General features: G+C 44.6%; 2 protein-coding genes across 2 annotated transcripts; one reads left to right on the forward strand and one right to left on the reverse strand.

Moving 5' to 3' along the window:
• Positions 1–296: 296 nt before the first annotated feature.
• On the reverse strand, positions 297–7,778 carry LOC119651658 (protein valois). The gene is made up of 5 exons (XM_038055345.1): positions 7,210–7,778; positions 6,961–7,149; positions 927–1,098; positions 680–866; positions 297–613 (listed from the first exon to the last, which is right to left on the reverse strand). Exons 1-5 carry the CDS (start codon positions 7,549–7,551, stop codon positions 424–426), a joined length of 1,080 nt encoding a protein of 359 aa, XP_037911273.1. The 5' UTR covers positions 7,552–7,778; the 3' UTR covers positions 297–423.
• A 112-nt stretch (positions 7,779–7,890) lies between these two features.
• LOC119651657 (glycine--tRNA ligase) lies at positions 7,891–21,904 on the forward strand. The gene is made up of 14 exons (XM_038055344.1): positions 7,891–8,233; positions 15,637–15,759; positions 15,815–15,905; positions 15,964–16,096; positions 16,157–16,322; positions 16,390–16,633; positions 16,720–16,934; positions 16,995–17,159; positions 20,627–20,880; positions 20,957–21,081; positions 21,140–21,304; positions 21,360–21,419; positions 21,482–21,609; positions 21,682–21,904. Exons 1-14 carry the CDS (start codon positions 7,973–7,975, stop codon positions 21,781–21,783), a joined length of 2,232 nt encoding a protein of 743 aa, XP_037911272.1. The 5' UTR covers positions 7,891–7,972; the 3' UTR covers positions 21,784–21,904.
• Positions 21,905–23,779: the final 1,875 nt, after the last annotated feature.

Raw genomic sequence — 23,779 nt, forward strand, 5'->3', positions numbered from 1 at the left:
CTTGGCCCCGCCACTTTGTACAATGGCAGACTCTAACGATAATTTTACCCTCAGTGTAGGAAGAACTATTTACGTAGTCCTTTTGTTGTCGAATGTTTAGTGTATAATGATACCTTCCTTCACAAACCTTGATTACGGAAGCTATACCTGTCAAAAGTCTCTCATTCAGAAAGTCAGTACGGACGGAATTGAGGTTTTCTGGTTGATTATATCCTATCGACACTAAATGCATCAAATAAATTGTATATCATGTAAACCTTCAGTTTAAAACAATTTATCCATACAACGAAAAGAATTTTCTGGCGTAACTTTAAATATATTTGAAAATATCCTAAAAATAATAAAGAAAATTGAAGCATTTACAATTTTACGTTTGCATATTCCAAAGTAACATATAATTGTCTAAAAGCTGCAATCGACTTATTAGTTTGATGAATCCATACAATGGTGCCTCAACTTCTTATCCCAAGCCACAGTGTAAAATGAGTTATCACTATCCCAATAGACATCACGGACAAAATTGTGTGCTTCTTCGTTATTATATATCGGTGAGTCCTCTAAATTTTTATACACAAGGACAGCATTTGTATTTCCAATGACTGCAGTTTTCGAGCTGAAAATCGAAAGGATTTTTTGTTGTCATAGGAACTATTCCCGATAGTACTTTGAAAAGACAAACCTTCTGCATGAGATTTTTCTAATTGGTCTGTTGAACACTTTCAACTGTGTTACAAATTTATCAGGTACTTTGGGATCAATTTCGTAAATACTTCCAGTGTCATCGCCGAGTAGAACATGTCCATCGTGTTCGTTTTCATTGCACCAACTGATTGTTGAGAAGGCAAACTTATGTTTGTTGTAGAGAGCTGAAAAATAGAGTACAGATTTGTAGATAGCCGGATGTCAGCTCTAGTTGTTTGAAGTACCTTTTGCCGGACGTGGTAGTCTGTAGTCCCAAATAAGAGCGCTTTTGTCTCTAGAACAAGTAGCAAATATTTCATCCATGGATGGACACGAGCTAACTCCTGTTATATCATCGGAATGGGCAAAGCGCATCGTGGAAATACATTGCAAATCAGCTGCACCGGCATCCCAGACCTGAAAATTAATGTAATGGTCAAAATATGCAGATCATAAAGATCTCACTCGTAGAAATGAAAAACTGAAAATTGCTGCATTTTTTAAGAGATTGTGACGGCCCCAGTTGCTTTCAAAAGTGTAAACGAAAATGCACCTGCCGTTGAAACAAGCGCAAAGGATCGAAACATGATGTCGTTTCTTCTTTCAAGTTGTATGCAGATTGATACAATTGGGCAACTAATGCTTGGCTATCGCTTATCGTTTTGCTGCTCCTAGGGCAGAGGTAAAGAATCGTCTGATGATTCACCATCGTCCTCAATGCATCGTGAAGGGCAGGTAGGTAGGTATCAGTGATCGCTCTGAGGTGCCCAATTAGCTCTGTGGCACGCCGTTTTGATGCTACAAACTCCTAAGACCATGATCGCTGTTGTAAGAGCAAGGAAAGCAGAGTCTAGCTAGCTCAGATTTTCAGAATCAGCCCGCAGAGTCACCAAGGAAGGTTCGGCGTTGTTGCGGCTAAGGGTGATTGAGAATCCGAGAGAGCTGAGACGAACAGTTCTCACGCGGAAATTTCTTTCTATACAAGAGGGGCGGAACGAATTTGTGATTTACAGTTTCAAATCAAGGTGGTCACAATTGCGGAATGGCTACAAAATTACATAGCAACATTAAAAAATGAATCTAACGAGGGAGTTGAAAAGTTTAAGGAGGGTTGGATTGGGATTAAGACGGTATGTAGGATAAAACCAGGCAGTTTGGAAATACGATTGACGATGTCGACGAAGTGAAAATTGAAACGAAGCTCATCACCAAAGAAAGCACTCAGATCTTGAAATGATAGAAGTCGTCCGTCAAGGGAGTAAGGAATGGATGCTGAGGACAAGGCTTAGGCCTAGGGCTGGGACCTGAATTTTTAAAAGTAAAGTGTGTAAAGTAAGCACGGGCAGGCAGTCATTAATAAAAAGTAGAATAGAAGGGACCTAGTATAGAGCCTTGGGGAATACTAGAGGAAGGAGAGAATGAATGGGATAAGCAACCATTAAAAGAGACTAAGCAGGATCGCTTAAAAAAGGTAGGAGGCAAACCGTGTAATCATTAATGGGGGAAAGCTGAGTAAGATAATCGGTATAAATGATGTAGACTTTTTGTTGTTAATTAAGACATTTAGCAACAAAGTTAGTAAAGTCGAGAAGGAAAATGTCAGAAAGCCCATCGGAACCAAGTTCGATATATGTTGGTATCAAGTTTATTAACGATGAATTCAACTGAAGAAGGAGTAAAGAGGGCAACAGCGAGCAACTAGAAAGAGAATAGAAAAGACCGGCAGGAGGGCTAGTACTGAATAAGTCACAGGATTGTTGTTGGAGATTGGGAATGGAGTCAGCAAATTTGCGAATGTGGGACCAACAAAAGAAAATGAAATCACCAAGGGCTAGGACAATTCATTAATTATTGGTTATATGCTGCTGTCATCATTGAAAGAACGCATAGCTTCAAACTGATCAGGGTAAGTGACGTGACATTTTTGGAAGACAGAAACATCTTCCGTAGTGAGTGTTTCGACTGAATGTTTTTATAAATCCCCATGTTGAACCAAGGATGATAGAAGCGAAGATGCATGGAAAAAGAAAAAACGTGACTGGGAGGAGAGCTTGGTGAGCGATCCTAAAATTGAGTTGAGAGCGTCGAACTTAGCTGATTTTCGCACAGTATTGGACCAAAAGAGTTTGACTTCGAATTCAAGCGATGGATAGTCAATGTCGAGTTTGATATGCATAGATGTGCATGGAAACATGGAGAGGTAACGTTCCGGTTGCAGAGGAAAAGGTGGAGTGTGCGGTCCAAGGAGTTCTTGGTGGTGTTGAATGCAAGGTAGAACAAATATTAATGGAAGAAGTGAGCAGTAAGAAAAAGTGGGAAGGGTTATTGGAAAAGATTGAAAAGCTAGCATAATTAGTTCGTTTGATCATAATTACCGTAGAAGAAGAAAGGGAGAGAGGGGAACGCGACTAAAATTCCAAACGAATTGCTAAACGATTGTGTTGTGAGGGGCAAGTTCAAGGGAAATACAAGAAACAATGGACGTAACAGATTTGGACAACGGAACAAGGGGAGGCAACACAATCATCATGTGAGCCCGGGAAGAACAAGATAAGTGCGGCGCGAATACAGAAATTTCAACTTGATTTTGTTGTTGAGATGACTATATTTCCAGATTTTAGACAAGGTAGCGAAGGCGGATTTAGTGCTGTTGATGCATTGAGCAATATTGAGTCCGGCGCCACCGTCGGCAGAAACGACGCTTCCTAGATATAAAAATTGATTAACGCCTTTGGTGTTCTGCCTATTAATGTAGAAAGGAAGAGCAGGATAACCTGTTATTTATCTTCAATCTGGCTCTTCTTCTCTTTCTTTCCAAATTCAGAGCAATTAGAGCAAGTTCCATGACCTGGGAAGAGCAAACGGATGTCGCAGCAAAGACATCATAGTCCATGGAACTCCTCCACATCCTCCGGACAAGGCAGCGTGAAGAACGTCACCGATAACAAGCAGCAATAATATCGGTGACAGAATGCAACCCTGCTGGACTCCTCCGAGAGTTTACCTCGGTCCAACACGTGACATTTGCACCATCCTATGCCACTCTGATAATGCCCTTCTGTGTAGAGCATTCCCTGTTCACACTTTTGAAAGCATTCTCGAAATCGACGAAGTGCAGGTGCAGCGAAGAACTAAATTCCGTGCACTGTTCCAAAATGATCCATAGTAGAGTGTTGATGTGGTCAATCAGGATGATCTGGAGCGGAAACCAGCCTGCTTTCTGTAGATTAAACTTTCGAGCTGTTCTTTGATGCGTTCCAGAATTATTTTATCTTTGCGACGACAGAGGGCACATAGATACCCAGATTGTCACACTCATAACGGATGCCCTTCTTTGGAATATTAACGATCACCACTTACTTCCACTCTTTGGGAAAGGTCTCGGATTTCCAAGATTTCCGTACGTGGGATGGGATGATTGGCGAGGTGTACGAAGCTATCTAACAGGCTGTCCCTTCTCATGCCCATTGTCTTAATGAGTGTTGCTGTTGTTGGAACGGACGACCCTTTGTCCTGAAGAGGTTTGCGGTCCAGCGACAAGGGGTGAAAACATCCTATTCAATATCAGAGAGGCAATACGACGGCGCCTTAATACACGTGAAAATTTTTTATTTTCCTTGGAATCATCGTAGATTCCAAAGATGCATCTGATTGCCTGAGTTAATCATCTGGTTTGTCAGAACTTGGTGAGTGTTGCTGTCAGGAATTAGGTCTGTAGAAGAGCTAATTCCATGGTTAGAAAGCATTTGTCCAAACAGTCAATGAGTGTGTTTGGGTGAATGTGGACCGCGGGTTGCAGGTCGATTAAATGGAACCTGACGATGGATAAGCTATTGGGTGGTTTTAAGTTGATGGTTGATTGCGTTGCTTACGCGAATTATCTCCTCACTCTTCTTGAGAGGAACAGCCGAATTTAGTTCGAGTAACGGGGTACTGATTGCCTTCGCGTCGTAAACGAGTGGTTACTTGTCGGTGTCGCGATCTCAATGGAAAAAACCGTTGCGATGTTGCTGAAACGCAACCTACGTCGTCCGCCTTTACTTGAGCTGAACATAGCAAATTTAAAATAACAGAAGAAAGTGACATACTTGGGCGTCATAATCACGGAAAACATGCGCTTGTGCCTGCAGATGATCGAGCTTAGGACGTCTTTAACAAAATTGGTATGTATGTTGGGGCGTGTGATGAAGTGTGAATGAGGTATAAGCAGGAGACTTGATATATGTGTGACTTTATCTTGCTTGTTGTGTGATTTTGTGATGACAGTGCAGGGCAGAAAACTGCTGTACGCTTGTCAGCGAGCGGCATTGGCAGCGTGTCCTCTTGTATGTCGCGCGTTTTTGACCGATGCCTAGGCCTACAGGATCCGGAGGAACATACCTTTGTTGCAAATCGATTTAGTTAATGCTGATCAGGTGGTGGGGTTAAGATCAGTTGCTGCCAAAAGGCTATTAGATGAGAGTGTAAGATCTAAGTGGCAGTTTAGACGTCGGGTCGGGTCTATGGTGGAGATTAGACTTGAAAAGGGCTTCATCCTGACGAGTAGCGCCAGTTAGGGTTGTTTTCTGTGTAAAGCAGATTGAATGGGCTAGTTTTATGTTCTCTGTGTGTATCAAGTGCATTGCTAGCAGTGATACGCTTGGGTGCGGTAATGATTACGCATGCTACCTTCTGGCGAGAGTTCCTCGATGCTGTTTCCTGTGTAGTATGCTGGGCGAATGGCCATAGTGGCCATGATGTGTCGTCTTGTAATGTTTTATGTATTGTAGTTGTTTAGGATATGCGGGATCCTATGTCCACATCCACATGATGATGGACCGGACCAAATGAGCAGCAACTTATTCCCACGTTTTATAGTCCATGGATCCCTAGTTTGAGGTATAGCACCCAAGCATTCAAAATTTAAAAAACCAAAAAAATGACTGACGGTTTCGTCCAGGGCAGAGGAAATTCATCATTCATCTGCCCTGGACGAAACCGTCAGTCATTTTTTTTCGGTTTTCTAAATTTTTTATATATTGTGTTGTACGCAGAAAAGTAGTTGAGTGAAGGAGGTTTCGTTGTGGTTCTCTGCGCCGGGCTGATTCCAGTCAAGCCGTCCCGACGTACTCGATGAGTCTCACTGGAGGTTATCTGATACCATGGGAATCGGGATGGCAGAGTTCCTTGTAGGCCAAGCATGGAGTTGCGCTGCACAACTCGGGCACCGTACGCCTTAGATCCGGCAGAGGTGTTAAATAAGCCTCGCATCCCTGTTCTCAGTATAAACCAGTACCGCTGTACCAGTCACGGTGGGAATCTGATCGTGGTTTCGAAATCAATCCGTGTCCGAAGAGCGCGTCGGATTATGCCTACACCAAGGTATCAACGTTAAACCCTCCACGGCCTTTTACTATATCGGAAGGATCCCTTGGTGCATAGCATTGTTTAATTATGATGCTCCTTAACCTATACCGGAAGCTTACAGACGGAGTCCTGTCAGTTAGCGCCTTCCAGGTCACGACAACGGCGACGTCGGCAACAATTCGACACGGGAATCGCTTCCGCTACTACTCGGCTTTCCAAAGTTCAAGGCACAGTGCTGCAAGGGGAGAATAACTACGGACCTACATACATATAAACGTTACCACCTGGAGGCAGTGGCGTTCTTTGTGACTGACATATCAACGAACGTTTCAAATTCAAAATTTATCGCTGTGTCGTCCGCCCTGTCGCCCTCTTTGGTTCTGAGTGTTGACCGACTATAAAAGATAATGAACCGTGACTCGGGGTAGTGGAAATGAAAATGTTGCACTCGACCAGTGACGTAGAATGTCATGATCATATCCGAATTGTGGATATCCGCGATCCACATGGGTTGCAGCAATCATGGAAAAAATGCAAATGATGGTATCGTCACGTAATTCGCGCTAATGAGGGTCCACTTGCCAAGATTGATTTTAAGATCGAAGTCGATGGAAAACGAACAAAAGGCCGGCCAAAGCAAGGATGGTTTGATATGCTGGACGGTGCTCAGGCCCTTAACGAAGCAAAATGGGGTAACCGATCAAAACGTATAAACCCCACTTTTGAACGGGAGAAAGGATGAAGAAGAAGAACAAGCAAAGCGAGAGGAGATGGGGTTGGATCAAGGTTGCCTGGAAGCACAGACCGAACTCGCAAGGTAATATAAAAATTGTTAATTGAATTTCTCCGCAGTACTAGCATCTGCCTCTCATCATTTTTGCGCAAACATTAATTGTGAGTCAATTTTTTGAACCAAATTTTTTAGGTCCTCACCTTTAGACAGCAATCAGTTGACCCAGTCGCAGCCTTTGTCTTAGCCGGAAACAAGATGTCCATGTCCAGGATCAATCCCAGATGCTCAGTTGCTCCACCAACCATGAACAGGCAGTAATTGTTGGCGTCTCTGGCTTCAGACCGCGTAGACCACACCTTCAAGGCTCCATTTGACTGACTTGCAAGAAACTGAAAATGATCTGTTTAGAGCAATTTTGCCGCCTTCCTAAATCCCCAATAGTTACTTACAATCTTCTCCTGCAGGAACTTGAGCTTAGTAACCGGCGAATCACAATACAGTTTAAAACTTGCTGATTTTTCGCTGAAATCCGCCAAATTCTCGTACCCCCAAATGTTTCCATTCCAAATTCTGCCTCTGATGTCGTTTGTCGCCAAAACGGCGAGTCCTTCCTCATTAACGTCGAGAGTTTCGAAAAACTGATTATGTTTTAGGGTTCTGTCCGGTCGTCTTTTGCGGTAATCTCGCGAATTCAAATTAGGATAGCGAGTGTCATCGCGAAGGTCCTTATCTTCCGGCGGCTGGTATGTTGCCGGCACGGAGTAAAGTTGAACGTAGTCGGCGCGATCCATTTTGGTATTTTTGAAGTAAATTTGAAGCTTTCAGGGACAAAACTTGTTGAATATGTTGTGAGCGATCAGTTTTAAAGCTTGGATTAAGAAATACGCATTGACTTTAACTAGAAAATCTAAACTAGTTGTTTCTAGCGCGAAGCGAGTCAAATAAAACACGCGTTTCGCCGCTGTCTGAGATGCTTGCTTGACAGCTGCAATAAAGGTGTCGAGACACCTTCGCAAAACTTCACCGGATTATTTCGAATTCAACAAAACTTTGCCCAACCCTCACCACCTGCAAACTTCAACGAACCATCCAGTCAACTGTCAAACTGTCACTTTCAATCAAATATCCAATTGGATACGTGGGGTGCGTTCAATTCCTGTTTACGTATGGAAAGGAAAGGTTCTTTTCGCTCCTCTCCTTGGCTCGGAAGTGATGGTCAGGAAGTTGTTCAACTTTCTCCAGTCTCGACTCGTCTTCAATTTCGTGTCATCAAAATATTCCGGGGAAGCAGCGTTTTCGGGACAAAATAGTCGAGTTTCAGTTATATTCTCGGCACCTTGTAGTGGATTTAGTAGTTCGTGGGGTTCGAAGAAGAAATATCGTGACGTTAACCTTAAATATCAGACTCACATCATGCTCACGCCAGAGATGGAAGCAATTTTGGAGCCATTGAGACGAAATGTTCAGGAACAGGTGAGGGTTTTGTGTGAAGTGAATGGTGAGATTTAGCGTTTGATGTGCTTCTCAGCATCTTGAGTGATATGTTAGGAAAGGCCTGGATTGCATCAACCCTTTCCCCGGCATGATTCATAAGTGTCTAGTTCCATACCAGCAGGTTCCTATCCAACATCGAAGTAAACTAAATTTCTCATAAATCATAACTTCGTGATTGCTCTACGTTACTGCTTCGTTCCATGGCTATAATTGCTGATGAAATTCGCTAATTGGGCAATGTCAGGAAAATACGAAAAGGATACTGTCTAGGACGTGGAACTTTGTGTCGAGTATGAAGCTTAGCAATCGGCAATTCGCTTTGAACCATGAATTGGCTGCCAATATCTCAGTCATGGTATTAAACCACAATCCGTGATTAAAGACGATCCATTGTTTACGTGGCTGCGTGGCTATTGTGCTGGTTTTTGCTGCGTTAATGACTCCAGCCTTGAAGACACGTTTGGTAGTTCCACTCGTCATTTGACGTTGCCTAAGATATCGTCGATAAATTCGGCTAATGTTCAGCTTATGTGGTCATTTTTTTTGCAAATCAAAGTTAAAGCTTTTAGGAACCGATTAATATTGCAGAAAATGATGCCCCACACAGAAAAACATCTGAAAGAAAGACGATAAAAGGGGGGATGTCACGTCTGGTCACGAGCATATTTTCCACGGGCAAGTATCATTGGGATGCTGTAGAAAGCGGTCCTTTTAAACCTCAAGGTCAACCCTTTCCAGAGTGTCGCCAGTAAGTAAGCCCGTTTTCTATGCAAATTGCTCGCTCCACCACAGGATGCCACTCTCAGCTAAAATCAAATAGACGGAAAGCCGGCCACATTAAAATCTACATCACACCATTGCCAACAACTCTACTACCAAACCCTATCTCCATCTTCACGTGGTGACCTTTGGGAGCTCTTTAACAAAAAGCTGCAGACAAAGAAGGGTGAAGGCGAGTCTCCCGCGCCTAAAACGCGGACAATTTGTACCAACTAGTCCTCCAGTTGGAGGTTGGGTAGGGCTAACAACCCTACACGGAAAACCGAATTTACGAAGCCACAAAAGGAGCCGAAAACAGAATAACGATTTGTGCATTTTCTCATGGACCGTGCGCTCCATATACAGCGAAGGAGTTACCAAGCGGTTAGTCGATACCTTGTCCCAATATAGGGCTGATGTAATAGCGTTGCAGGAGATGCGTCGAACAGGGACCGGTTTCTTGGAGAAATGTAAGTCTCATTAACTTTTACGGCCCTACAGAGGAGACTGCAGAGTCGGAGAAGTATACCTTCTGCGAGGCATTACAATAAACCTTCGAAGTCTATTCCAGGTATGATATCAAAATCATACTTGGGGATTTTAACAGCCAAGCAGGGACGGAGTCCGAATTCAGGCGACACGTTGGCTCCCATAGCTTACATCAAATGCGCTGAAAACACTCGATCTTAGGGCTGGACTGTACATGGAGATGCATAAAACGGTCATCTCTGCAGCCTGTGCTGTAGGCCGAAAATCCTTCCCGGTAACAGTCTGGCCTAGTAGGCACTGCCTTTGTTTCCATGTGTTTAGGTTACCCCATTAGGCTTTAAACGGCAGGGGCGAACAATTAAAATGGGATGGGCAGCCACAGAGTCGCCATGTCATCGGCCCTCCATGAATAAGGAATAAAGACGGAGGCCACTCGTCGCGAGGGGCTAATCCTTCTTCGTCGCTCCCATTGCGCATTAGTTTTTTTTAGTTAATCCCCTCCATTGTTAGGCCGTTAAGCAGTTTATCTCAATTTTCAGTGGTACCAACCCGCTTAAAAATTTCTCGTCTCTAGTAGAGTAGCTTACTCCGAATGAGTTTAGGGGTTTGTCAATTGAATCAAGGCCCGTGAGGAAGTCTCTGCGTCCTGACAGGGAGATAATATAGTTGAATCAAAAACCCCGGATCTCATTTTGCCGAGCTGCTAGTATTCGGGTTAGTTCTAGCACGTGACGTTCGCTTCAAAATATTATCTCGCACAGTCACTGTTAATGACTGGCAAACCTGTCATTGTGCATTGTCATATGAAATGGTTGTTGGAGGTACCTGGTTTGCGCGGAAAGCGGTCCACAAACAAACATGGGCCTCTTCAGACGGGACCACTTTCAACCAAATTAACCACGTGCTGATCGAACGCCGCTACCTATCAGGCTTGATGAGTGGAGCGGCCAATATAAACTCGGATCACCATCTCGTTGGCATGGTACTCCGAGCTCGAATATCAACACCGCCCAGAATCCCCTCTGACAATCAAGTGAGAGTTAACACTGAAACCATCCACGGTACAGCCCCCCGTAACACCTATGAGGAGGAAATGGATGACCACCTGAAGAACGTTATCATAAATATGGCCACAAACATACTTGGCCCCAGCCGCAAAAAGAGTTGGAACGGCTGGTTCACGATGAATGTAAGCTAGCAACGGAACGGAAGAATGCCGCATACCGAGTAATGATGCATTCTCGCGGGCACACGGGACTTATGACGAACTCAGGCAAGCCGAGTAGCGACTTCACAGACGGAAAAAGAAAGCCAAGGAGAACCAAAACGTCTGTGAACTCGAAAAGTACAGGGAGCAGCCGCACCAGGCGCGGAAATTTTACTAACCGGTCAGCAGTCTCCAGATATTTTAGCGAAAATGATATTAAGGAAGGTCGAAGGACTTTCGACCAATCAGCCTGACCTCTTTCGTTCTGAAGATCCTAGAACGCGTGCTGGACATTCACTTAAGAGAGAGAGAGAACGCCGCCCCAGCATGCCTACCCCAAACGAAAATCCACTGAAACCGCCTTTCACGAGGTAATTGGCACGGTTGAGTGTTCGCTGCAGTACAAGCAGTACACCCTTGCTGCCTTCTTGGATATAGAGGGAGCTTTTAACAACGTCAGTACCAACGCCATGAAGGAAGCCTTGACCGATATTAGATTGGGGGGTATCTCACGCATTGGATTATATCCATGCTAAGTACCAGGACAATCCAGTCCCAGGATCTGGGAGGCTTGACCAGAGCTGTGAACAGAGGCACGCCCCAGGGTGGCGCCATCTCAACGGTGCTCTGGTTAATAGTTATGGACAAAATTTGGACAGCAGCGGGGTGAAGGTGGTGGCATACGCCGACGACTTGGGGATATTAGTATCACGGATGTTTCTGTCCATTATGAGCGACATCATGGAAGGAGCGTTGCGAAAAGTGTGCCTGTGGGCCGCAAGATGCGGACTCAGCATAAACCCAACCAAAACGCAACTGACGCTGTTCACCACCAAGACAAGGATATCTGAATTCCATCTACCACGGTTGAATGAATAAAGATTGGTTCTTTCCTCTAATGTAAAGTATCTGGGTGTAATCCTGGATTCTAAGCTAAATTGGAGATTGAACATAGAACTGAGGGTTAAGAAGGCCTGTATAGCCTTCTATGTCTGGAAGAGAACCTTTGCAAATAAATGGGGTCTCCGGCGGAGGATGGTTCTCTGGATGTACACCGCTGTGATGCGTCCGATCCTAACTCTATTGCATGGTGGCAGGCTTTGAAGAAAAAATACAATAGAACGAAGCTTAATAGGATTCAAAGAACCGCGCGTGCAGGTACTACTGGGGCTCTGCAGCCCTGCCCGGCAGATGCTCTCAATGTACTCCTGCATCTCCTCCCCCTAGACCTCCACATTAAATATGTTGAAGCGTGCAGTGCCGTCACACTACGTGAGTCCGGATGCTGGGCAGCGAATAATTGCGGCCACAGCAACATCCTAGATGAAATACCTCGGGAAATTTGGGCATCCCCCCATGGACTATGCCACACGAAAGCTGAACTTCACGAAAAACTTTGCTGTGGGCCTTCCAACCAGGGTAAAGTGGAAGACCGGCGGCGTGTTGCAAGACTATGATGTAGTATTCTTTACGGACGGATCAAAGATGGCCTGTGGAGCCGGCGCGGGGGTTTTCTCGAATACACACGGTGTATCTAAGTCGTATCGTCTCCCAGGTTTCGGCAGGGTATTCCAGGCGGAAGTACTGGCGATATTCGAAGTCTGTCAATGGCTGGAGCGAGATTCGAGCCCCAAGCGTAACATAGCCATTCTGACCGACAACTAAGCGGCCATCAAGGCCTTGTACTCAGCGACGAAATCTTCCAGGCTGGTGGGGCAGTGCAGAGACGCGCTGAACCGTCTGGGCGGCACGTCCAAAGTCACTATCCTCTGGGTTCCCGTGCATAGGATCATAGAGGGGAATGAGCGGGCGGATGGATTGGCCAGGAAAGGCTCTGCTCTTGGCAGTCCTTCGGCGAATACAGTCGGTATTCCGCTGGCGGCTTTCGGGGACCGAGTCTACTTGCACTACCTAGCAGCCGTGGGCCTAAGATGGCAAAGACTTACGAGCTGTACCAAGTTAAGGAGAATTTGGTCCGCTTATAACATAGTCCGATCACGAGAGCTGCTGTGCCAGATGCGTGCAAATGCATTCAAGATTACGGCGGTCTGAACGGGGCACTGGCCCATAGGGCACCATGCCGCTAGGTTCGGCATACCCTACAATTCGCAATGCTGAATTTGCGGAGAAGGAAGGAAAAACCCTCATGCACTTTTTCTGCGATTACCCAGCTCTAGCTAGACTCAGGCTACGGACACTGGGTAAACAATTCTTTGGGGACCTCAGAGAGATTTCTAGCTGCAGGGTGGGAGAGCTGTTTTCTCTCGTGAATGCTACGGGCTGACTCTGATGATCCGAGCCGGCTGGACTCTGCCTCCCTGCTCCCATAACAACGAGAGTCACGGTCTTAGGAGTTTGTGGCATCACAACGGCGCAACAAAGCGCTCCTCGGAGCAGCCACTGATAACTACCCTACCTACCCATGATATAAAGCTGATTTGTTTGAAGTTTTTTGGATTTAAATACACTTTTCCCAGGCTTACGAAGACAACTTTAAATTTCTGCGAAGAGGAAGGCACGTAGCCCAGAGCAAGATATCCTCGAAAAATGTTTCATAGAAGTTGCTCTAAGTGTTTGATATCTTCCTTTAGTTGGATAGATGCCATCTATGCCCGATGGTTTGAAGTGTTCAAAGGACAGTATAAGATAGTAGCTTTCGCTTTTTTATTGGTAACCATTGCTTTCGTAATGCCCCAATTGCCCGAGTTCGAGTTGAAAGATTTGCAGGAGCCGCCAACTTTTATCTTCTACTTCTGTCGTCTGCTCTCTCGGATGGTGTACTCCAAACAGAGTTTTTACAGACCCAGCTCTGGAGATATTTTTTTGCGAATTGTGGAGTCGTAAGTCCGCATCAACAATGAAGACCTAGCGCCCCGGAATTCTCAAAAAAGTATTTGCGAGCCGTCTCGGTCACGCTGCGGTGAGGCAGTGTCTGACGATTTACCGCTGCCCTGGTAAGAAACCGTAAAGCCGTCATCGCTGACTCTGGAGTTCCTGAAAGTTACATCCGATTTTACACGAGACTCCAAATTAGCCAACTCATCCCTTTTAAGGATCCTACACAACCTTCAAGTCTTTCTTTCGCGTTCCAGTTCCTCACAGTGTCTTTTAAAAGATTAACGTTGGTAACGTAGCCCCTCATACTCACGCTGTGAGTTCCGGAAGTTTAACCAGTCTTCTTCTAATTGCTTTTACAACCCCACCATGCTAGTACCCAGCATGCTGGTCCCAAGCCCAGGTACAGCTCTCGGGGTCACCAAGCCAAGTAAGCGGTTCATTAACCGAGATACTTGACTTTGGAATGACGATGCGGAAATGAAGGTTCGTCAAAAGAATCGCCTCCACCATAATTTTCTCGACGATAAAGCACTTAGAAATTGGCAAATTTACAAAAATTCTAATCGGGAAGTAAAGAAAGCGATCACTATTACCCGAACGATCCAATACAAAAATCTTTACGATAAACTGGACATTCGGGATGATGAGTGATCTGTATCGACTTGTGAAAAGCCGACACGGACGCACACAGGATATCAAGCACTTTGAGCAGAGGTATCACGTTGCTTAGTACCATCTGTAAGATATTCTCCGCTATCTTGCTAGGCCGGATAGCCCCATATGCCCAGAAAATCATTGGCCCATACCAAAGAGGCTTCACTCCAGGCAAATCAGGAACAAATTACACTAACGGAAATCCTACGATACGTCAACGAATCCGGAATATTCCGTTAAGTGGAGGTGGCGAGTACAAGGGGCCAACACGGCCTGAGTTCTCAGAAGCTGTAGCTTCTCCCCCACCACACACACACATTGATACCTCTGGCCGACATTTCCGCACAATCAAGTACCGAGGCGCTTTGTCGTGAATGCACGCTTTAGAGTTTCGGCCATTACTGCCCAGGGAATATAGTTTGCATCTACCCTATTCTCGGACTTGGGCTTCAAACGCCACTGGACCCGCAATCCATTGGGATGCTGAAACGCTGGCTTAGGATAGTGAAGGCCGCTATAATGGCACACGATGACTCCTCATGGGCGCAAGTCCTGCCTTTTGTTTTACTTTACCTACGTACAGCCCATCGCGAGGAGTTTGCCGTCAGTTCCGCCGAGTTGGTATACGGGGAGAATTTAAGACTCTTCAGCGATCCTGTGTTCGATACCAGATGGACCCTTTTCACCACTGGGTTTTTGCGTTTGCTCCGGGATACCGTAGCAAGATTTAATTCACCCCCTCAGTGACCTGGATTTCATCTCGGTTAGCGTGAATGCTTCTCGGAAGCCCTTGCAGCCACCATATGAGGGCCCATATGAAGTGCTGAACAGAGGGGAGTACTTTTTTAGGCTTGACCTCGGCGGCAGACCCAAGAATGTCTCTGTGTCCAGGTTAAAGCCTTTTGTCTCCGGAGCTGAGTTTTCGAGGTGCACGGAGCGTGAGATTTGATCTGCTCCCCCAAAAGTTGGCGGGCCAGGAGTCCGGTTTGTCGCTGAAGCACGGTATCAGCTGGGGGTGGGGTTGTGTGGAGACACAGGCTAATTAACACGGATTCGTCCAGGCAGTGAGGTTTTCTTTTGGTCCCAGGGAGTGGGTTCAGGGCTGTAGAGTTGAGAGTAGTGTGGCATCGTTAGAACTCTAGGTTCGCAAAAAACTCGTCGCATTGCAAACTCGCAGCTACCTGCCTACGTTTGGGAGGCAGCTCTTCCCCTGTTGGCACAGCCCGCCAATAAGTTGATGCGTACAAGACTAGTTCAATCTTCAAACACCAAACAGCTCGTGGGACTTTCTAGGAATGTATTATTTCCTGTTTTGCTTGGTGCTTGGGTACCGTTCAAGTCTTGTGATAGTGCAAGTCGCAATATCATCTGGAAATATAGAGATAGAAATAGTGTACAATATGCAAGTTTATCAACAAATACTATGTCATTTCAGGGTAATTTGGTGCGTAAACTCAAAGCAGATGGAGCACCCGAATTGGATGTTAAACGAGCTGTTGCTGAGCTCAAAGTGCGCAAGAAGGTTCTAGAGGACAAAGAGCTCGAATTGACACCTACGGTAAACTAGAAATTAATTGAGTTGTTAATTTAAAGTAACCAGAAGAATATTTCAGTCTGCAGTATTCGATCGTTCCAAGATGGAAGATTTGATCAAGCGGCGATTCTTCTATGATCAAAGTTTTGCGATCTACGGTGGAATTACAGGTGCTTCCATGATAACATTTTTTAAAAGTTCTTAGTTTAAAGCTGTCTTCTTGTTCAGGACAATTTGACTTTGGTCCAATGGGCTGTGCTCTGAAAACCAATATGTTGAACTTGTGGCGACAATTTTTCGTAATGGAGGAACAAATGCTTGAAGTAGATTGCTCTATTCTTACCCCAGAGCCGGTTTTGAAGTAAGTAAACATATTCAAATGTTCCGAATTTGGTTTGTATTCATTTCATTCGTTTTATAGAGCTTCCGGTCACGTTGATCGATTCGCAGATTTCATGGTGAAAGACACAAAAACCGGAGAATGCTTCCGATTAGATCATTTGATTAAAAATCATTTGGAGAAACTTGGGTCCGACGGCGCAGCCACACCTGAATTGAAAAAAGAATGCCAAGATACCATCACCAGAGTGAGTTCTCGTTTATCGTACATCATTATTCTGTGTGTGACTCAAACGAATAAAATTCTCTATGTAGCTTGATGGTATGACAAAAGACGAAATGGGTGCGATCCTCCGGAAATATGATATGACAGCGCCACTTTCAGGAAACGATTTAAGTGATCCAATGGAGTTCAATTTGATGTTCGGAACACAAATTGGTCCAACTGGTCTGATTAAAGGATTCTTACGTCCTGAAACAGCTCAAGGCATATTCGTCAATTTCAAGAGGCTATTGGAGTTTAATCATGGAAAACTCCCATTCGCAGCAGCACAAATAGGTTAGTAGCGGTAATTATGGTTTGATATTTTGATTGTTGTGAATTTTGTGGATTATCCCAAAACGCTCTATATTTCCTTTTACTAGGCAATGCATTCCGTAATGAAATATCACCACGAACTGGTTTAATTCGTGTTCGTGAATTCACCATGGCCGAAATTGAGCATTTCTGTGATCCAAACGAGAAGAGCCATAAAAAGTTCAGTACCGTGAAAGATATTAAAATCCTTTTGTACTCTGCATGTGATCAGATGGATGGAAAGAGTCCAAAAGAAGTCCAGTTGGGTGAGGCGGTTGCAACTGTAAGTGTTAAATATTTATAGCTTCCATGCTCCTGTGCTTATAAAATTATTTGCTTTTAGGGTTTAGTCGCAAACGAAACTTTGGGATATTTCATTGGAAGAATATACTCGTACTTAACTTGGATTGGTATTGATCCGAAACGATTACGGTTCAGACAACATATGAACAATGAAATGGCTCATTATGCAACTGATTGTTGGGATGCTGAGATTCTGACCAGTTATGTAAGTAGAGATATACTTGTATTTCCTTGTTATTGCTGAGAAAAGAAGTTGAAGCAAAGCGGTGGGAACCGTTAATGGGAGAGCAAAAAGTTGATATTCAAATTTCGGTACAAAAAAATAATTATTTTTAATGTTTTATTTATTTAACTTAACGAACAACAAACAGAGTAAACTCCAATTAATTATTGTCCTCAAGAGGGGGGGAAAGCAAAAATCTACGTTTAAAACTATTTAAAGTAGGACCAAGCTGTTCGGTGTTGTAATTTCGGCAAAGCCTAGGAATCGGGGAATGAAAGTAGACTTCGAGCTCTGCGAAGAGCACGTTGAAAATGTCTGTGCTACATATGTTATAGGACGCAGGACGGCAGGTGATGTCGTCAGCGGCGGAGCAGTCCAACAGACCTGAGGAAAGTTTAAAAATCTGCATAGATCCAGATAGGATTTACGCTGTTGTAGGAAGGTTCAGAAAGCGGTGGCAGGAGGGGTAGTCCACACGAGCGAAGCCTTTCTTAAGGAAGAGCGAACGGGTGAATTTATGTTGCACATATTCAAGGGCAAGATAATCACAGTTACGGGAAGGTGACAGAAGGTATTCCTCACGACGGAATTGAAGGGAGCTAAGGAGGGTTGGATGGAGTCAAAATCAGAGGAGGAGCGAAGTATAAAGCCTGACAATTTTGCTGCTCGATTGATGACATCGAAGTAATGGGTGTCAAAGCGGAGCTTATCGTCAAAAATGACTCCGAGGTCTTGAGTGGAATTTAAGCAGAGTAAGGAATGCCCGTTAAGAGAGTAGGAGAAAGAAGTGGGTGAGGATTTTAGGGAGTAGCAAATAGAGTGATACTTTCTGGCATTTAGCGCTAAACCATTAGTCGAGCACCAACGAACCAGAGTGTCAAGGTTAGATTGAAGGGAAATACAGTCCATAGGCGACGATATAGCGGAAAACAGCTTAAGGTCGTCTGCATAGACCAAACAGGGACAAGTAAGGAGGGGGGAAGCTCGTTAATAAAAATAACAAAGGACCCAGAATAGATCCCTGTGGTACGCCAGAGGAGGAGGAGAAGGAGCGGGAAGTACAACTGTCAAAAGAGGCGCGGCAGGATCGGTTGGAAAGGTAAGAGGCAAGCCATAAAACAAATGGTATGGAAACGTTTAGAGACGAGAGTTTGGATAGAAGTATCTTGTGATTTACAGTGTCGAAGGCTTCAGCGAATTCAGTGTAAATGGTGTGCACTTCTTGCCGTGAATTTAGACATTTGGCGACAAAGTTGGTAAAGTCAAGCAGGTTGGAGGCAGTGGACCTACGTTTAACAAAGCCGTGTTGCTCTTTCACTATGTGTTGACCAAAATGGGCGGGCAAATATTCGCTGACATATCTTTCCAGGATTTTGGAACAGTGAGTCCTTGAGGGTTTTACGTGAGCACCTGACTTAATCCCACGGTCTTCTTAAGACACGGATTGATTTTGTGACCACAATCAGAGCCCCGCCGAAGCAAGCTACTACGGTACCAGTCTATACCAAGTGCATGGCTCAGTATTCATACTGGTGGATGCAAGACCTACCTAAATCTCTACCGAACTAAGGAGTACGACACCTGTTTTGAAACGCAACACCACGCTGAGACCCGAAAGTCTCTGTTCGCTTGAACGCAACCACAACCCCCATGAAGCTCCCACTAGGGTGCCAACCGCAAACAACCGAGCTGTACTCACATACAACAAGAATTCTCCCAAAGTATGTGAGTCCAGGGGCTATCCCGGTTACGAGCTGTACTCACATACAACAAGAATTCTCCCAAAGTATGTGAGTCCAGGGGCTATCCCGGTTCCGATGGTACCAGTATACCCCTAGTGAGGTTTTGTGACCAATTTGCCACTTCAGATGAGTCCCCGTGCAGACTCGGGTCTCATCGCCCTGATTAGGCCTTTGGAGCATTCGCCTACTGCATCACGGCCGGCAAGCCAAAGTAAGGACAGCGTCTCCCGGAACTAGGGGGGAGCTAGGGCGGTTCTCCTCGGCCACTTGGTTTTGGTTGGGCCGACAGGGTTGCCGCCCCGTCTTTCTGACCGCCACCTCTGAGCACCAGGATTTTGGAACAGGAGGAGAGGAAGGAAATGAGACGGTAATTCTCGGCAAGCGTACGATCGCCACTTTTGTGTATGAGGATGATGGCAGTATCTTCAGCCTCTTTCCACAAGCCGGGAAAATGATTCTCTTTGAGGCTTTTGTTGAAAATAACAGACAGGGGAAGGGGGTTGGATTTACCAATTTTGAGCAAAAAGAGATTTGAAAGACCATCGTAGCCAGGTCCGACATTGGCATCAAGTTTGCCAATGAGGTATTCGAGAAGGATAGGGGTAAGAAGGGGAATGGTAGGCGATGCGGGGCAGGCTACATTCACTATCGAGAGGAATTCGGAGGAAGGAGGGGGAACATAGACTGACGAAAAGTAGCGGCAGAGTAAATCACAAGATAGTTGTGGGGAGTTAGCTGAAAAGCCAGAGAATTTAATGGACGGAGGGGATAACTGGACCAGAAAAGGTTTCCGCGCTTTAGTGAGTCTTCCACACTGGTCAAATATTCGTTTCAGGACTTACGTATTAAGGATTTGACCGAGGAACGTAGAGATTTGAAAAAAGCTAAGTCAGAATCGTTTCTAGAAGACAAGAACTTCTTCCTCGCAGTCTGTTTTTGACGTAGTTTTTTGTGAACTTCAGTGGTGAACCAGACGGGGTAAGAGCGTAAGCACTTAGGAGAGGAGGGAACGTAACAAGGAAGAAGATCAGATAAAATGGTCTAGAAAGTGTTGAGTGCTTGTTCACACGTAAATGGAGAGAGGCGGGGGACCCAGTTGATTGACGCCAGGGCTGAGTTCAAACCTTCGAAGTTCGCTTTACGAAAGTTGAAGTTGGTAGGCTTACGAGCGACGGGAGAGTGGAGTCGGGATATCTGAACATCGAACTCGAGAGCAGTATGATGGGCGTCAGGGGCAACGTAAGATGGAGCATGAAGGCATTGGGAAAGAAAGGAAGGGTAGAGAGGACAAGGTGAAGAGTGCGTTTTAAGTGGTTTCTAGAAAGGTTAAACTGGAGGGCGCGACAGGTGTATATGAAAGTGAATAGAGGAAGGGAAGGGTGAGTCGAGTTATTAGGGAGGAAGGGAAGGCCAGTAGAGCATAGCAAGATTAAAATCGCCACAGAGGATGAGGGAAACAAAACGATTAGGATCTCTGATAATCGATCAAAGAAATCCTCGCTTAGGCAGGGAAAATATACACACGATATGATAAAGGCTCATACGTTTGGCGGAAAGACACGTATGGTGACAGAATCGTAGGAGAATGAGGAGAAAAAGATGACTTCGGCACGGAGAGGGGACTTAACTTGAAATGCTGTAACTTTTAAGAAAATACTCAAGACTTATACGATAGCAATTATTTCACTTGTTTCAAACTTACTTCAGGGTTGGATTGAATGTGTTGGATGTGCCGATCGTTCAGCATATGATCTTACGCAACATTCTGAAGCGACTGGACTCAAACTTGTAGCTGAAAAGCGTCTACCAAGTCCAAAGACAGTTAACACGGTCGAGGCGGTGCCTAACAAACCAATTTTAGGAAAAGCATTTAAAAAAGAAGCAAAAATTATCACAGACAAACTTTCTGCCTTAAGTCTGGATGAAGTGAGCAAATTGGCCGATTCGTTGGATAAGGAAGGGTAAGTAATCTCAACCGATAAACCGAATGGACTCTTTGAAATATTATTCCCAACACTTTTACCTTTGTTCTTGCAGCGAGTTCACTGTCAACGCGCAGGGTATTGACTTCAAACTTACAAAGGAAATGGTCTCGGTAAAATCCGGCTCGAAGGTAGTACATGTTGAGGAAATAACTCCATGTGTTATAGAGCCTTCATTTGGTATAAACCTCCATTTGTGATCATCTGTATATAATTGTAATGTGTAACTGCCCTCCAGGAATCGGAAGAATTATGTATTCGCTTCTGGAGCATGTGTTCAATGTGCGAGAGGCTGACGAGCAAAGATGTTACTTCTCATTCCCAGCTAGCATAGCCCCGATTAAATGTTCTGTTCTGCCTTTAAGCAATAAACCAGATTTCGTTCCATTTTTATCGAAAATAGGTAAGTGTCCAAAGTCCTTTCGATGGACGAAAAACACTTATTAAATCCATTCCAGGTTCAAGTTTAACCCAAATGGGCATTTCCTACAAAGTGGATGACTCAAGTGGATCAATTGGTAATGATTAAACTAATTTAATTCAAATTGATAATTTATAAGAAACCCTTTCCTACGAACAGGTCGACGTTATGCACGTACTGATGAAATCGGTGTTCCATTTGGCATCACAGTTGATTTCGATACTTTGAAAACGCCACACACAGTAACACTGCGCGAAAGGGACTCCATGAAACAAGTTCGAATGCCGGTGAGTGCATTTTATTTTCTACCAAACTAAACTTGAAGTCATTTAAATTTTTTGCTATTAAATGTTTTTCAGATTGAAGATGTGGCTGGCGTTATCAACGATCTTTCAATTCGACGTGTGACATGGGACGATGTCCTTTCAAAATATCCAATTTTCGAACAGCAGGAGCAGTAGGAGAAAATGCCTGGATCATGTAGAACTTGCCGAGTGAAGTTTTAGCTTTATTTCGTTTAAGGCAAAGAAAACGGAAGAAATTGTGTTATAATCTAATTTATTAAAAGCTTTTGATACGGCATTCATTTGTTTTATTTAAATAAGGAAAGTTGTCGTAGTCGTTGAAGCTCTGCACTACACGTTTCGGGACGTTGCCTTCAGGATGTACTGTCTCCAAGTATCGACTCTTCGATCGCCCCATAATTTGTGAATTGGCCCAGTGTTTCGTTGGTTTTCCAACCGGTCTTTGCTCTTCAAGTTTTTCCTCAAATATATAATAAGACCTTGGATGTGGTCGTAAGTCTTTCGATGGTCTTGTAAAGGACGTTATCGGTCGACTTCTCATCCACAATGATGAGCAACTGAAAAGATGGAAAGAACACTTTACCACAGTTCTTAACCGTATCGCATCCGGTGAGGTTCCTCCTTTTGTGGATGAAATGGCTAGTCACCGTAGCATGGGGATATGAAATGTTCCTTCAAGCATTTTGGCCATCAATGCCCCCAAACGGAGTAAAGCCGCTAGGCTTAACGATCTCCGTGTAGAGCTATTTATTATTATTCCCGCAGTTACTGCAGATTCGCTACTTTTACTCATGGAAATCTTGGGGGAATCCGAGATCTTTCCCAGAGAATGGAAGAAGGGGATGATCGTTAAGACTTCAAAGAAGGGTACTCGTTTTAAGTACGAGAATTTGGAGTGTATCCGTGTGCTCCCTGTCGTCACAAAAATAATGGCTGAAATAATACTGGAACACATTAAAGAACATCTCGAAAGCTTGATCGACAGAGAGCAGGCTGGTTTCGGCTCCGAGTCCTCCTGCATCGACCACATGAACAGCCTAAAGATCATTTTGGAACAGTGCGCGGACTTAAGATCTTCGCTTCACCTGCCCCTAAAATCGGTAAGATTTGGAGATAGTGTGAACAGGGAATGTATCTGGCGTAGTCTACTTAAGAGAGGCATTCCGGAGAAACTAATAGCCATTATCAGAGCGACATATGATGGCGCAAAGTGTCATATGCTGCATCAAGGTAAAATCTCGGAGGATTTTGAGATCCAAAGCTGGGTCCGCGAGGGTTGCATCCTGTCACAGATATTATGACATGACTACGACATGTTCCCTTAAACACCTCGACTACGCTGATAACATCTGTTTGCTTTCTCACCGGTCATGGACCTTGGCCAGAACTGGAACCAATTTGTATTTCTAGGAAGCGTATGGAAGACAGATGTTGCGTTGGACTAGTGGCGTGACATGGTTTGATCACATCCGAAATGAGAATATCCGCTATCGATATTAGGTTGCACCGATCGTGGATGGTATGGTCACTTGCCAAGATTGGTCTGAACATCGAAGTCGGTGATAAAGGACTAAAAAGCCGTTCGAAACAACGGTGTCTTGATACGCTGGATGGGAATTTAAAAACCTCGCCATTACATCTAGATCAAGCATTTGATAGAACCAAATGACGAACCGACCCCGCTTGTGAACGGGACAAAGGCTGAAGAAAAAGAAGAAGGGAATCGTAGTTTCTGCCGACGGTGGCACTGAACTGAGTGTTCTCTGACGCATTAACAGCGCTAAATCCGCTTTTGCTGCACTGTCTAAAATCTTTAAATGCAGTAATTTCGACACCAACATCAAGTTGAAGAATTTACTCGGCACATGCTTGATACTCGTACGTACCATGATCAAAAGTCGGACGAATGGTTCGCCCCACGGAAACTTGGCGCAGAATAGTAGAGGAGGAGTGAAGGGCATTTCATATGATCACGCACCATAGCGCGTAGGTGTGGTTGACGCGCTATACCCACAAATGGGTAAGTGGAAACCATATATATCTTTTTATGTATCCAAGTGTTGCTCATACGTTGAACGTGGCTAGTCAGTCGCAGTGTTTAAATCTTAATGCTTCCAGAAACTCTCCGCAAATATGTCGCACCTGTAGCCCA

This window comes from Hermetia illucens, chromosome 3 (assembly GCF_905115235.1).
Source record: "Hermetia illucens chromosome 3, iHerIll2.2.curated.20191125, whole genome shotgun sequence".
NCBI lineage: Eukaryota > Metazoa > Arthropoda > Insecta > Diptera > Stratiomyidae > Hermetia > Hermetia illucens.